The sequence below is a fragment of the Chrysemys picta genome, chromosome 2 (genome assembly GCF_011386835.1).
Source record: "Chrysemys picta bellii isolate R12L10 chromosome 2, ASM1138683v2, whole genome shotgun sequence".
Lineage (NCBI taxonomy): Eukaryota > Metazoa > Chordata > Testudines > Emydidae > Chrysemys > Chrysemys picta.
The window spans coordinates 55,697,860-55,712,452 of record NC_088792.1 but is presented as its reverse complement, the minus strand read 5'-3'; the positions used below and the strand labels follow the sequence as shown (position 1 = coordinate 55,712,452).

At 44.4% G+C, this 14,593-nt stretch overlaps 1 protein-coding gene across 6 annotated transcripts in view; it reads left to right on the top strand.

The window, feature by feature from the left end:
- ETV1 (ETS variant transcription factor 1) overlaps nucleotides 1-7,004 on the top strand; it is a 75,197-nt gene extending 68,193 nt beyond the window's left edge. For all 6 annotated transcript variants that reach the window (XM_042856652.2, XM_042856657.2, XM_042856654.2 and 3 more), the window contains 2 exons: nucleotides 395-496; nucleotides 4,229-7,004. In XM_042856652.2, the coding sequence (XP_042712586.1) occupies nucleotides 395-496; nucleotides 4,229-4,450 (324 nt within the window). In that variant the 3' untranslated portion in view covers nucleotides 4,451-7,004. The remainder of the gene's footprint in view (nucleotides 1-394; nucleotides 497-4,228) is intronic.
- The last annotated feature ends 7,589 nt before the right edge of the window (nucleotides 7,005-14,593 follow it).

Below are 14,593 nucleotides of genomic sequence, written 5' to 3'. Positions count from 1 at the left end.
CACTTCTGGGATCAATTTATCGCGTCTACACAAGACGCGATAAATCGATCCCAGAAGATCGATTGCTTACCGCCGAACCCAGAGGTAAGTCTAGACGTACCGTCAGTCTACCCATTCTTTAAATGTGTTTATCTTTATTTCTTTTAATTTTTTTTTAATTAAGCCACCATATTGACAAATAAAGAGGCCTGTTGTCATGTTATAGTAAAAAGATTGCATGCATGGTTTAAAAATCATACTAGGACACAGGAAATTCAGATATCGCACCAACCTTTTCTATTTTTTTTATGCCTCCCACCTGCAGTGGCTGTTTTTGTATAAAAAAATAATCTGATTCTAAGGTCTGCTTGTTAAATGCATTTAACAGATCACTGCTAATCCATTTCTGTGGCAGGTGGCCCGTCGCTGGGGGATTCAGAAAAATAGACCAGCTATGAACTATGATAAACTTAGCCGTTCACTTCGCTATTATTATGAGAAGGGAATCATGCAAAAGGTGAGCAGCTAATGCAGCATTAAATTTCACTGGAATGTTGCACATTAATCCATAAATCATGCTATAAGAAGAAACACTGGTAATTGCATTGCTCAAGCAGGTTTTTCACTCTTTTGGACATATGCTGAAGTTTTGTATTTTACATGCTATAGGTCTGTGTCTAGTATGTGTGTGTGTGTGTGTGTGTGTGTACACGTAATTATTACACTGTGTTAATGTGTCATTGTGTGTACGTATGTTTTCTGATCATGATGCAAGGACAAAAACTAGCATCCAAAAAATAGGTGAAGGGACATCTGTGGGACCTGAGAGAGGCAAAGTACAGAATCCACTATGGATAGTGCTTTGCAGATCTAAATTACCTGTCCAGCAAATAGATTCTTTAGTAACTGCAAAGTAGAAGAATCATCGATAGTTACAATATTATTGGTTCGATATCACAGTGATAGTGATTTTTAATGGATTCTGGAATGTAATATAAAAACCATACTGACAAACACTTTAATATTTAAAATAACTGATATGCAATAGGTGTGGTCCCAGTGACAAACCACTCCCATATTCCTGTGGACTAGATTGTATTTGAAGTTGTTGCGGGCATTCAACTCAGAAGTCAATAGGAGTTTCCTGCTTGCAGCAGCTGCCAAATCAGGCTCTTGTGTTCCTTGATGTTACCAGAGATTCTAATTATCTCCTTGCATTACTTGCTTCCTTATCTATTATTCACATTAACTTTGTGAATCCACACAACTAATAAGTTTAAACCTGGAATTGGCACTGTGCAATCCAGTGATCTGAGCGTGCTTTTACAACTATAAAGTACAACACTTGTGTTATTTCAGCCTTAAGCTTGTGAGATCAAGCTTTCCAAAGTTGGGAAGTTTCAAAGTCAGGAACTGATTCTGCAAAGTACTAAGGTCCAGGTTTTTAAAGGTGTTTAGGTGCCTAAATTTTGGCCTAGATCCTCAGATGTGTTTAGCCATCTAACTTCCATTGATTCCAATGGCAGTTTGATGCCTAAGTAACTGAGGATTGTGCATAGGTATCTTTAAAAATCCCAGTAGGTGATTCTCTATATATTTAGGTGCCTAAATACCTTCAAATATCTGACCATAAGTGCCTCTTGTGAAGTGTCGAGAGCCCTCAGCTTCCAGTTAATTCAATTCAGCACCTCACAGGAGGTGCTCAGCACCTGCTTCCCCAGAGTGGGCCCATAAGCTGCTGCAGCAGTGTTAACTCGCTTGCATTGCACATCCTGTCTGTTTTACAGTATCCATTAATAACCACAGCTAACTTTCATATTTTACAAGTAAAGATACTTTACTTAGCCATGTTGCGCAGAAGATAACATAATTGAACAAACGTCACTTTTGGAATTTCCAGACTTCTGACCCTTTGAGCTCACTCCATTAATTTGTGCTAGCTTTTAGCATTTACTTTTCTGGGTGTTTCTGTTTTTTTTCCAGGGGAAGAGAAGAAAAGGCAGTTGGCCCAAACAATTTATAAACTTGCTTTCCCAGCAAAGCTTGTATAGTCCTAGCTTAGACTGTGCACTTTAATGGCTCAGCCAGTGGAGCATATTAGTTTCTTCCTCATCTGCTATTGGTCCACTTAGCACAGTTTACAAGCCCTCATGGCAAGTAGCTAGCTAGCCACTTACCTAACTGCACATATGTGCATTGTGCTTTTAAGGTGGTGCCTGGGGCAGCCCTCACTGGAAATGCCAAGGTCAGGGCAAGCTGCCAAAGGGAGAGCAGATACTCCCAAGACTGGTGGGTAACACTGAAGTTAAACTCCCCAGCCAGTCACAAACTGTGCTTCTGATTGCCTACACTGGTTATCAAGAAGCAAGAAAAGAAATCACACAGCCCCCTTATTGCATTCCAGTTCTCTGGCTCCCAATCAGCACCTAAGTCCTGTACAGTGAGAAGTTATTTAAAAAACTCTGTTCACTAAACAAAATGTTCTTCTAACCCCAAAGGGTCAGCCACGTTACCCGGTCAGTATAAGTTTGGATCTTTCCCAAAATACCACACTGTTAGCCAATCCTTCAGTGTCTAAAACTAAAGGTTTTTTATAAAGGAAAAAGAAGAGAGATGTTAAATAGTAAAACAGTCACATACATGCAAAGATTCCAAATTCCATATATCAGGTTCCAAGCAGTATTGGTGAGTTTGCTGGCTTGAAAATCCCTCTGGAGTACATCCACAGCTTGAATGGGTCATTTGATCCTTTGTTCAGAGCTTCAGTTTGTAGCAAAGTTCCTCCAGAGGTAAGAAGCAGGATTGAAGACAAAATGTAGAAGAAGCAGCTGCCTTTTATAGTCTTTTGCCATGCGGCCTGTGCCTCCTTTGTTTCAAACACAAGCTGCCCAGCACATGGCTTGAAAACCTTAGAGTTCTGTCCATACGCATGCCCGTGCATACCTTGCTGAGTCATAAGGTGTATTCCTTGCCTTCTCTCAATGGGTCAGTTGTATAGCTGATGGTCCTTAATGGGCCATCAAGCAGGCTAGGCAGTGCTGCTGCCAAACTGTCTGGGGTGTGTCACCCAGAAGCATAGCACAAGTTTTGAAATACAGACATGCATACATATCTATAATCCAAAATACAAGGGTGATACAAACACATAAATGAGATTATCATATCTGGCAAATTATAACATTTTTGCAGATATCTTATGTGGCATATCTGTCATAACTCCTTGCAATTTTACAATATTGCTATTCATAATATCCTCAAGTGTCCCCCAAATTCCATACAGTGCCACAGGTATGCCTCCACTAGAGTTTTTTTGGACAGTACTTAACAATGTTTATAAAGGATGGATGCTTGTTTGTTGTAGGGTAAAAATATTTATCACCCCAGATAATCAACTAACTTGAGGTAAAACCAGGGAAGATAAGCCCTAAGTTGTAGTGGGTACTTGCAGACTTAAGACAGTGTTCTGTTTTCCATGCTCAATATGCGTCTCTGTTAAATTAAAACTTTGTTCCAAACCAAGCAAAGACGGATGAGTATTATGTTCCCGTTCACTTTCAAAAACAACATTACATTTTTAAAGGGAAATATATATTTTAAATTCTAAAGGAATTTTTAAATAGTGCTCTGTAAACTTGATAGGGATTGAGGTAAAGCCCAGTTTTCAAGTAAGATGTTAAATTTAGCGCATTTTTGCTCATATTTGATTGCTATGCAGATAGAAGTCAGAGGCCCGCCCAACGCCTTTTGGAAAAGAGTAAGGGATGACCCAAGTGTCTTAGGCCAACAGGCTTTCACTCAGTAAACAAATCCAAATGCCTTAGCCTTTGCAGGAACTACTGCTTAATACATGAAGGCATCCTTGTTTGCGTGCAGTCCCTGCTCTACCAACATGTGCTGTGTATATTTGAGATAACTTGAGTATGACTTGATTTATATCAAACCAAATTCAGTTCTGTTCTATCATGGATTATCTATATTTTAGTTGACACAACATGGTGCGTAACTTTGTGGTTTTATCGTACTACTGTGGTAAAAAGTGTTTTATGTAGTCTGCTTTTGCACAACTCCCTCTAGCCGCAATGGGACCAGGATTTCACTCCCAGTGTTGGTGCCCGAGAACTCCCGTGGCACATTATTTCATTGTCTAGTGAAAGCAGATTCCTCAGAAATCTGTAACTACAAGTTGTTAAAGTGCTAAAACTTACACTATTCTTTTTTCTTCCCTTCTCCTTTTTAACCTTGTGTTAAGGTTGCCGGAGAGAGATATGTCTACAAGTTTGTTTGTGATCCCGAAGCGCTTTTCTCCATGGCCTTTCCAGACAACCAGCGCCCCTTGCTGAAGACAGACATGGAGCGGCACATCAACGAGGAGGATACCGTGCCACTGTCCCACTTTGACGAGAGCATGGTCTACATGCAGGAGGGCGGCTGCTGTAACACCCACCCCTATAATGAAGGCTATGTGTATTAATAGCAATGACAGAAAAGGGGGCATCCTCCCCTGTGCTTCTCCTATATCTCAAGATCCAGAGGAGAGCAGAATCCACTTCAGTTTGTTTTTTAAATAGTATACTAAAAGGGGCTTTTCCTGTTGCATTACTCCTATGTTCTGCCATGGACAGCGCACTTTATTTGAAAGGAGAGGGTTGGAATCTAAACATTTATTCTGTGCAACAGGAGGAAAAGGGTGGGTTTACTTTTTACTTAAGTTTGGGAAGGGAACATACAGGTTTTAAGTACAATGAAGCTATATCGTCTGTTTTGTTTCATATCGGCATAAGATATTGTACATTTTCTCTGGGTATCCATAGTACAGTTAATTCTTATTGTGTAAATTAACTGTTTGGATATTATTATCAGAGTACCATCACTTGGGCATTTGTCTCCGGTCATTCCTAATTGTCTTTCTGCTATAAAGAGGATCAAAGCATAGATTGCAGGATTTAATGTAGAAGCTAGACATGACAGACTGCCCACCTTTCATGTACACATTTGAACATCTTTTTGTCATTCTGTTTGCATTTTATATTTTTGTTTTCCCTGCCTTACAGAAGATGCCCATTTACTTGGCTGTTAGGCAGAGCACACACCATTACTGGTGTCCAAGGAGCACAATTCCTGACTTCAAACTGCAAGTTGCAAACTCGTAGCATAGCATGTTGATCTAGTGCCACCTTGCTATGCAAATACAGTCCATTCTATTATTTTCGACCTTTCAAAGTCCAGTTGAGAGTACTAATTACATATGGTGGGCTTTTCTCATTATCATGTCAGCGTTAAATGCAGGATCATGATCAGGGGAAAAACATTTTCTTTCCTTCCATTTCCTTTGCAACATAAATAAGTTATTTAATCAATAGGAATTAACTGTACTAAGTCACATATCTAATTATGCTGTTTAGACACAGCAAGCACTCCTTGAGAAAAATATCCAATACACTAAATAGGTACTTTAGTAATTTTTAGACACGGTACCCATTAATATGCATTTAAACCTTTTACTGCTGTGTTATGTTGATAACATATATAAATACTAGATAACGCTAATGCTTCTGCTGCTGTCTTTTTCTGTAATATTCTCTTTGATGCTGAATTTACTATGACCATTTATAAGCAATGCTGTAACTACAGATAGCATTTCAGGACAAAATAGATGACTTGAACCATTTATTGCTTAGAAAATAGCTTACGCCATAGCTGTGCTATAAGCAGCTTTTATGCGCATCGACAAATGAATAGTAAGCTTCAGCTTGCTAAGGGAAGCTCTGCGGAACCTTTTGTAACTTTCGGTGGAACGGAGACTTATGCGAACTGTCAAAGAACACAATGAAGTCGCTGTATGACGTTGTAGTGCTGGCACTGATGTTATCAACCAACTTGTTTTGGACACGAAATGTAAATGTGATCAGATATGTTTGGAAGACAATTTAAAGTTTTGAGGTTTGTTTTTTGTTTTGTTTTAAATCATTTTATTTTTGAGAGGGGGTAATCTTGAAAAAGCAAGACACATTCTTCTACATGTAAAACAAAAAGAAAAAAATATGTTTTAAATATTTATGAGCACCTTTTCTGAAACGTAACGTTTCTGAGTTTGAAGAGGGTAAAAAATGGGATTTGAAGAGCCCAGTGAAATTTAAAAAGCTACAGTATTACTTCACAGGAGTGCCTCACTTTCCAATTCTATAACAAATCTAGGGGAGGAAGGAAAGATGAACTCATAAACATAAAACAACAATCATTGTAATAGATGTGATTTCAAAGACACCCCTTGGTGGTGGCTTAATTTTCCACTCAATGTCAATCAAGAAACCAGTACACTATAAATGATTTCGTATGCAATTCATTCAAAATTAAAAAACAGTGACTACTAGAGACCAAAGGTGCAGAAGAACTCTCTGGGCATGCATCTGATTCGCCTAAATCCTATAGGGCAACATATTTTATGGGTGTATATATGCCTTAATATGCCATCTTGTTCTGTCAATAATTTATAGGTCTCAATGGCACTTAAAATTTCAATGATCAACCAAAAATCAAAGCAAGACCACTGAAGCTGTAGCAGTTTCACCAAGAAGGGGAAAAGTCAGAACTTTGAACATTGTGGCTTCCATTGAAATAAGATTTGAAGGAAACACATTTTGATTAAAAGTCCTTTGATCTGTTTTGATTCCATTAATGTCATTGTGGAGCACTTCCTGTCTGGAGCAGGGCATTGGTGGGAGGGGGAGGGTCTCAAAAAAAAAAAAAGAGAGAACATTGCATCAAATGTGTAATATTTAAAGAGAATATATATGTGTGTGTATGTATATATATATATATACACGGTGTATGGTAGTGACTCACTGAACAAAACAAGCAAGCAGCCCAACATTACATGATCTCCCAGCAAAAGAAGAAAGGCTTTCATTGAACTGATTAACCCTTTTGAAATTGTACCTAAAAGGCTTGTTTAAAGTTCTGGTTTTATTCCATTTTTTTGTTTTGTTTTCAGGTAGATTAATAAATCTGGCAGCTGATTTCTGCAAGATTCTTGTGTATTTTAATTGGAGAGGAGCTTATTTCAATGTGTTATAAAGTTCTCCTTTTGGAAGCAAGGAACTAACGGGTCTGTTTCAGTGGTTAGCATTGCTTCTCACCAAACGTTAAAGCAAAAAAAGGCGATCAGGCAGTATGTATGTGATTATATCATGAAATTTAACCAATATTTCTGATGCCAAAGCAAGTATATTTGGAAGGGAGTGGGGAAATGCCTGACTGCACTGGGTTCAAGTCCATCCTTAAAGAACAGTTGCAGCGAGTAAAGTGCATCTTTTTTGCTTGTTTGTTTTTTGTAATAGCGGACAACACCTCGGTGGCATGTGCAAAAGATGAACTACTATAGGGAAGAGACAGGCAAGTCTTTGATTAGTTAATGGCTCTATGTGTGGACTCTTGCTTCTCATGAAGGATGTTAGGCCAGGTTCTTCATGTAAGTGCAACCATTGCTCCCTTGTCCAACTTAACACTTTCAGGGAGTACTATGCACGTTTCCAAATGTGCTTATCTGAAAGGGGATGATGAGGATTCATTACTTAAAAATGTACGGCATTAGATGGGCCAAATATAATTTATTGCTTTTATCTTCAAAATGCTGCACATACCCACCAGTCCTTGCCAGTGCCTTTGAGTTGGGTAACTAAAAAGAATTCTTATTCTCCTGTCTTACTGCATGAGCTGGGCCCATTTCACTTCCCTTGTAAATGGAATGCCCCATTCCTTGCTGTGGAAAGAAGAATTTTGTAACAACTTGTTACGGGAAATTCCTGTAATAAGCCTCCAAGGTATGCTCCCATTGAGCCATCCCCTGCGTTCAGATGACCACAGCGGAGTTGCCAAAGAGGACATATATAGGTTGCAAGGAGCAGGTGTCCACCTCAGACTAATGCTGTACGTCTACCCTCAAAAAACACTAGCTCATCTCTTACTGTGAGAACCCACTTTATACTAATGCTGTTACAGGCAGTATTATCTTCTGTTACTCAGCCCTGTTGGTGGGAATCAGAAACATGCAGTCAACACCATTGATAGCAGAGGAAAGGAGTTGGCCATAGTTCTAGGAGGAAGCTAACAAAGAGATATAGTGATGGTGCTTGAGAGCATCTGGGCTTGCATTTGCTTCTCCTGGTGCTTCTCAGTCGCTGCTTCTTTGCTTTCCTTGCTAGTTCCATAGGTGGTGCCCTTTGCCAGTTGAGACCACAGTCAGACTTGCCTTACACTGAGGAGAAGGTGGCAGAACAGCATGACACCTGGGGCTACAGACATTTCAAAGTCCTCCCCTCTGGACCTAATGAGTATGCTTTCTATGCAATCTGCAGTATATGCTATGCCACTGAAAGTGTTTTACTTGGGGAAAGAATGGTAGAAGCAGAGAGTTGAGGGATTTCTGTCATTAATTTTTCTGACTGATGATGCTCCATTTGTTCAAGTCTTGTTAAAGTAGTTCTTCATTCTCCCATGATTTCTCACTGAGTAGTGTGGTCCAGTGCCAGTGCTGTGGCATTTATGGCACTCCAAGCAGTTGACACCTCAGTAGCATGTTGAACATATTGCAACGAACTGTGCTGTGACTTTCAACCACAGCCTTCCACTGGGAGTAGCATGTACGTAAATTGCCACACCACCGCAGTGAGACCACCAGGAGTCACTGCTCTCCCAAAGCTCCCCTCTAGGCCGGAGGGAGCACACCCACTTCAGAAATTGCAACATTTGCTCCACTGTAACCAAGACCAAAGGCTGGCGGGGAGGTGAGGTGGGGGCCATCGCTCGTGCCTGCTCTCGTGGGGGTGAATTGTGACCCAGGAGATCTAGGAGAGAGCAATCCCTGCACATAGAAAAACAGAGGGCCTGATCTCAGCCCTGTCCTGGGGTGGTGGGCCAAAAGGGGAAACTGTTGTTTCCCTGCCTTCTCTAGCTGGGGGTCAGCTATAATTTGGCCCCTACCAGCTGGAAATCCAGAGTGGAAGGTGCTGGAAAACAGAAGAAAATACAGATGGGAGAATAGATGTGTACATGTGCTTTCCTGATCTAACCAATTAGTCAAGGATGGTGCAGCCAGGGGATGAGGGGGAACATGGATAGAATCATAGGACTGGCAGGACTATATTATCTAGACCATTCCTGACAGGTGTTTGTCTAACCTGCTCTTAAAAATTGCCGGTGATGGAGATTCCACAACCCTGACAGATAGGAAGTTTTTCCTAATGTCCAATTTAAGCCCATTGCTTCTTGTCCTATCCTCAGAAGTTAAGAGAGACAATTTTTCTCCCTCTTCCATGTAACAACCTTTCATGTATTATCATGTCCCCTCTCAGTCTTCTCTTTTCCAGACTAAACAAACCCAATTTTTTCAGTCTTCCCCCATAGGTCATGTTTTCGAGATCTTTAATCATTTTTGTTGCTCTTCTCTGGACTTTCTCCAATTTGTCCACATTTTTCCTGAAATGTGGCTCCCAGAACGGGACACAATACTCTAGTTGAGGCCTAATCAGCGCGCAGTAGAGCGGAAGAATTATTTCTTGTGTCTTGCTTACAACACTCCTGCTAATACATCCCAAAATGATCACTTTTTTTGCAACAGTATTACACTGTTGACTCATATTTAGCTTGTGGCCCACTATGATCCCCAGATCCCTTTCCACAGTACTCCTTCCCAGGCCGTCATTTCCCACTTTGTATGTGTGCAGCTGATTGTTCCTTCGAAAGTGGAGAAGCAGTGGAAGGGCTGGCAAGCAATAGACTTCTGGCACCAATGACCACAGGGCTTCGGGAATGAGAGAGAATCACAAAAGGCAGCAAAATGCAGAAAGGGACAGTGACAGTAGCAGTAAAACCATGCCACACATTAGGGGACCTGAAAGATGCTGGTGTTTTAGATAAGGAGGTAAAGGACTCAGATAAGTGCTGAAGCAGTAAACCAAGATAAGAGCCCCCCACCTTCCCCATCCCCAGGAGATAATTCGAAGCAATGTGCTTGGTGGTTAGTGGGCCAAGCTTCTTGTGATGTATGGAGTTACACTAGGGATGATGAGTCTGGCCCGGTAACTTTATCCCCGAGGCCAGGAAGATCAGAACTGACTTTGGAGTGACTGTCGATAATGTAGTTACCTCCCTGCACAGTGGTTGGTAGCTGTTAAAAGAGCAAATGAGAGTTTGCAATATGCCTAGACTTACAGGATGTAAATGCAGAGAAATTATTGTCACACAGTATAAAAAAAATCAGCAAAGACAATGGGCCAGATTCTGAGCTGCTGTAAATCAGCTTAGTACTACTGAAGTCAACAGAGCCACTGGCTGAGGTTCTGGCCCTATTTTCGGCCTATGATATGCAGTTCTGGTCAGTGTATTCAGCCTGGGCTTTGAAACCTGGTATGAGGGGTGGGGAGGGCTCCAGCCTGCGCAGGAACAGCCACACTGCTATTTTTAGCCTTCCAGCAGGAGCCTGAGTCAATTGACCTGGGTTCTGAGACTTTCTGCTGCAGGTCTTTTTCTCCTGCTGTGTAGGCATACCCTGAGAGACCTCCACTCCATGATGGACAGTGACCCAGTGGTTAGGGTGCTCAGATAGGCACCTAAGTCCCACAGCCTAACTGACACTTTGGGTGTAACTGACATCCTCATAACCCCCACTCAGCTGCAACCCAACCCTGTAGGCACCTAAGGGTTCGCAGATGAATATGTACAAAGCTGCCCGAGTCCCTCTGTAGATCTAGCCCTAAGTGAGTTGCCCAAGAATCCTACAGGCAGTCTGGGGTAGAGCAGGCACTTGAACCCACACGCACCCCCAGCTCCCTAACCAATGGCCCAGCAGCATTCCTTTCTCTCCGTGCATAGAGTATTAAGGATCTAGCCCAAACGTTTTAAGCTGATACTAAAATAAAAAGTTTGTTGCTTTCTCTTGGGGGGGAGGGGAGGGGGAGCGAGGTGCTGAAGTCCTTGCTCAAACAAACCTCTATTGCCATCAGTGGGAAGGTTACAGATAGCTGAGTATAGCAGTCAGCATTGGGGTCCAAACACCAGAGGTAGTGCAGAGCAACTCCAAGAGCTGAAATGAAGCCATAGGACCAGATGCTGCATTACAGCAAAGAATGGCGTTAAGAATCTCATTTGCTACCTGTGGACTAAGTCCTGTTCACACTATTTTTGTACGGTGCTTACTCAGACAAACTTACTCAGGGCTAGATTGTCACCCTCCCTCCACTATGCCAGGCTAGAGTAGCCGGCTTAGTTGCACAGGGACTAACCCTCGCCCCCCCATCTCCTGCACAGATCCTCACGCTGGCTGCAGGGCTGCTCACCCCAGGCTGCCCACTGGGAGCTGGTGGGCAAGGAGAAGTTAGAGAGTGGGAGGAGTCCTGCCCCCTCCACTTTGCACTCGGGCCAGAGTAGCTACCTATACACACAGGAGGAAGTAAGCTGCTCCAGGATAAGGGAAACTTACTGCAAGCAACAACAGCAACGGGATAGGTTGTTTTTCAGTTACACAAGTCCTTTAAATGGGTGGATTCTAAGGGCTTGGCTACACAAACATGTAGTATGCAGCAAGTTGGGTTATAAAGCGCCGCACCCCCATTAGTTTATTATGCACTGTGTCCATGCGGGCCCTTCTGCCGTGTACTAAAAGTTCCCTACTTCCATTTCAAAGCGGGGTAGATCAAATCTCCTATGGAACTTTTAGTGCATGGCAGCAAGGTCCACACAGACAGTTGGCGGCAGGCTTGCCACACACTAAGTGTTTGTGTAGACAAGCCCTAAGATTATAATTCAGCCTTCAGTAAGTGACATAGTCACAAACCCACTACTTCGGCATTGGCCCATTATTGCTTTAGGTCAGGCAGTTAACATAAATGATTGGGAAGATGGTTTCTTGGACCATAGGATCTTCTCCTGACCCTCTGATTGTAGATTGCCGGGGGAAGGGGGCGCTGGGACTATGAAAGACTGAAGAAGAGAGTACATGAGTGAAGTGCAGGCAAAAAAAGGATCAGGTAGCACAAGTTGGAGGGGGGAGCGGGGCGGGATTTCAACTTTAGGTTTTTGTTTGTTTTTTTAACAGTGGAACTTTCCACAGTAAAGACTTGCAAACTTTAAACTAGAATCTGTTTCGTTACTAAATCCCCCTTATAGCAAACACTGTCCTTACAAAGGTCTATTGTAAGCTTGTGCGTGATTGCTAAGCTGCTGACATTGAGTTTATTTGTCCTCAAGCTTCCAGTTATGGGTGGTGAACCATCAGGCTCTCCTGGACTGGTATAAGTTCACTCTGTGGGGCTCTTTCCCCAAGTTTGAGGACTCCCTCCAGGAGCGTGACAGGAAGGAATTCAAAGCGCTGGTGGAGGAGGGTACAGCGGCTGCCAGGGCAACTCTGCAGGCAGTGGCGGATGCGGCAGACATGGCCACACGGTCAATGGCCGCCGTGGTGTCCATGAGAAGGGCATCATGGCTCCTACTCTCTGGGCTGTCCAGTGAGGCGCAGACCTCCCAGCAGCACCTCCCATTTGACAGCAAAGCTCTGTTTGCGGAACAGATGGATATAAATTGCATGGCCTAAAAGACTCTCGCATGATGTTTCAGACTCTGGGTCTCTATGTTCTGGCTCCGGCTAGACCTAAGTTGAAGCCGCAGCAAGCTCCCGCCCAGGCCACCCACTCTTAATATGAGCCCCCTTATAAAAAGTCATGGGACTATAAGAAGCACCCACAGAGGCAGTCTCGGCCTGTCCCCCAGCCTGGGTCCTCCAAGGGCAAGCAGTCAGGGAAACGGCGGTTTTGACGGGATGCCCGAGGGTGCCCTACCAGTTCTCATCAGGGATTCACCCACAATAAAGCTTCCCTTCTCCAACCGGTTGTGTGCTTTCCTCCCAGAATGGTCGCAGCTGACTTCAGACCGATGGGTCCTCAACACCATCTCCTGGGGTTACACCCCTCCAGTTTACCTCCACCCCACCCAATCACCCTCGACCCCCGTCCCTCCTGGGGGACCCCTCTCACAAGGCTCTTCTCGAGCAGGAGGTGGGGAGGCTCCTTGGCCTAGGAGCAGTGGAAGTGGTGCCAGCAGAGTTCAAACAAAAGGGGTACTGCTCCAGCTATTGCCTTATCCCGAAGACCAAAGGGGGGCTCAGGCCCATCCTGGATCTGCGAGGCTTGAACCAGTACATGGTGAAGCTCAAGTTCTGCATGGTCTCCCTGGCCTCCATCATTCCCTCCCTGGATCCCAGGGACTGGTACGCCACCCTTGATCTGCAGGACGCGTACTTCCACATCCATATATTTAAGGGGCACAGACACGTCCTCTGTTTCACGGTTGGGCAGGAACACTACCATTTCGTGGCCCTCCCGTTTGGCCTGTACACTGCCCCCAGGGCATTTACAAAGTATATGTCAGTGGTGGCAGCCTCCCTCAGGCACCATGGGGTCCAGATCTTCTCCTATCCGGAGGAGTGACTGGTCAAGGGCAGCTCCTGGTTGCAGGTGTGGGATCATGTGGCGCTCTTTCTGTCCACGTGCGCCACTTTGGGCCTGTTGGTAAATGACACCAAGTCCATGTTAGTCCCAGTACAACGCATAGAGTTATTGGGGCGGTCTTGAACGCCACGTTGGCCAAAGCCTCCCTCCTGTTGGACAGGTTCAAGACCCTTAAAGGGCTCATCGACACGGTCACAAGGTTTCCAGTGACAACATCCAGTGTGTGCCTCCAGCTCTTGGGTCACATGTCGGTGTGCACATATGTGGTCCGCCATGCCAGACTCAGGCTGAGGCTCCTCCAGCTCTGGTTAGCCTCGGCGTTCTCCCAGGCCAGAGACAGGATGGACAAAGTCCTCACTGTGCCTGAACCGGTGATCGCCTCCCTACGATGGTGGTCTTCCCCCAGGAACATGCTCCCACGGGGTCCCGATCAGAGGCAGGCCCCTGTCAATGGAACTGGTGTCTGATGCATCAGACCTGGGGTGGAGAGCCCATGTGGGGGATGTTCAGACCCAAGGTCTGTGGTCTGCGCATGACCTGGCCCTCCACATAAATGTCAAGGAGCTCAGGGCGGTGTGGCTGGCATGCATGGCTTTCCACTCACACCTGGAGGGCCGGGTGATCAGGGTTCTCATGGACAAAACGGCCTCGATGTTTTACATCAACAGGCAAGGCGGGGCCCGATCCTCTGCCCTCTGCCAGGAAGCCCTCAGGCTGTGGGACTTCTGGATAGCCCACAACATTTGCCTACAGGCCTACTACCTACTGGACGCCCAGAACTCGTGGGTGGATTGCTGGAGCAGGGACTTCTCCTCTCAGCACAAGTGGTCCCTTTATCCAGAGGTGGTGTACAGACTTTTCCAAGAGTGGGTAACTCCCCAGATGAACCTGTTTATGACCCAGCAGAATCATCGCTGTCCCCGATTCTGCTCCAGGGTGGGGCTGGGATGGGGCGCTATCTCTGATGCCTTCCTCCTGTCCTGGTCGGGCCAGTTTCTCTATGCGTTTCCCCCATTCCCACTGACAGGCAAGGTCCTGGAAAAGATAACGATGGACAGGGCCCGGGTCCTCCTGATTGCCCCAGCGTGGCCCAGGCAGCGTTGGTATGGGACCAT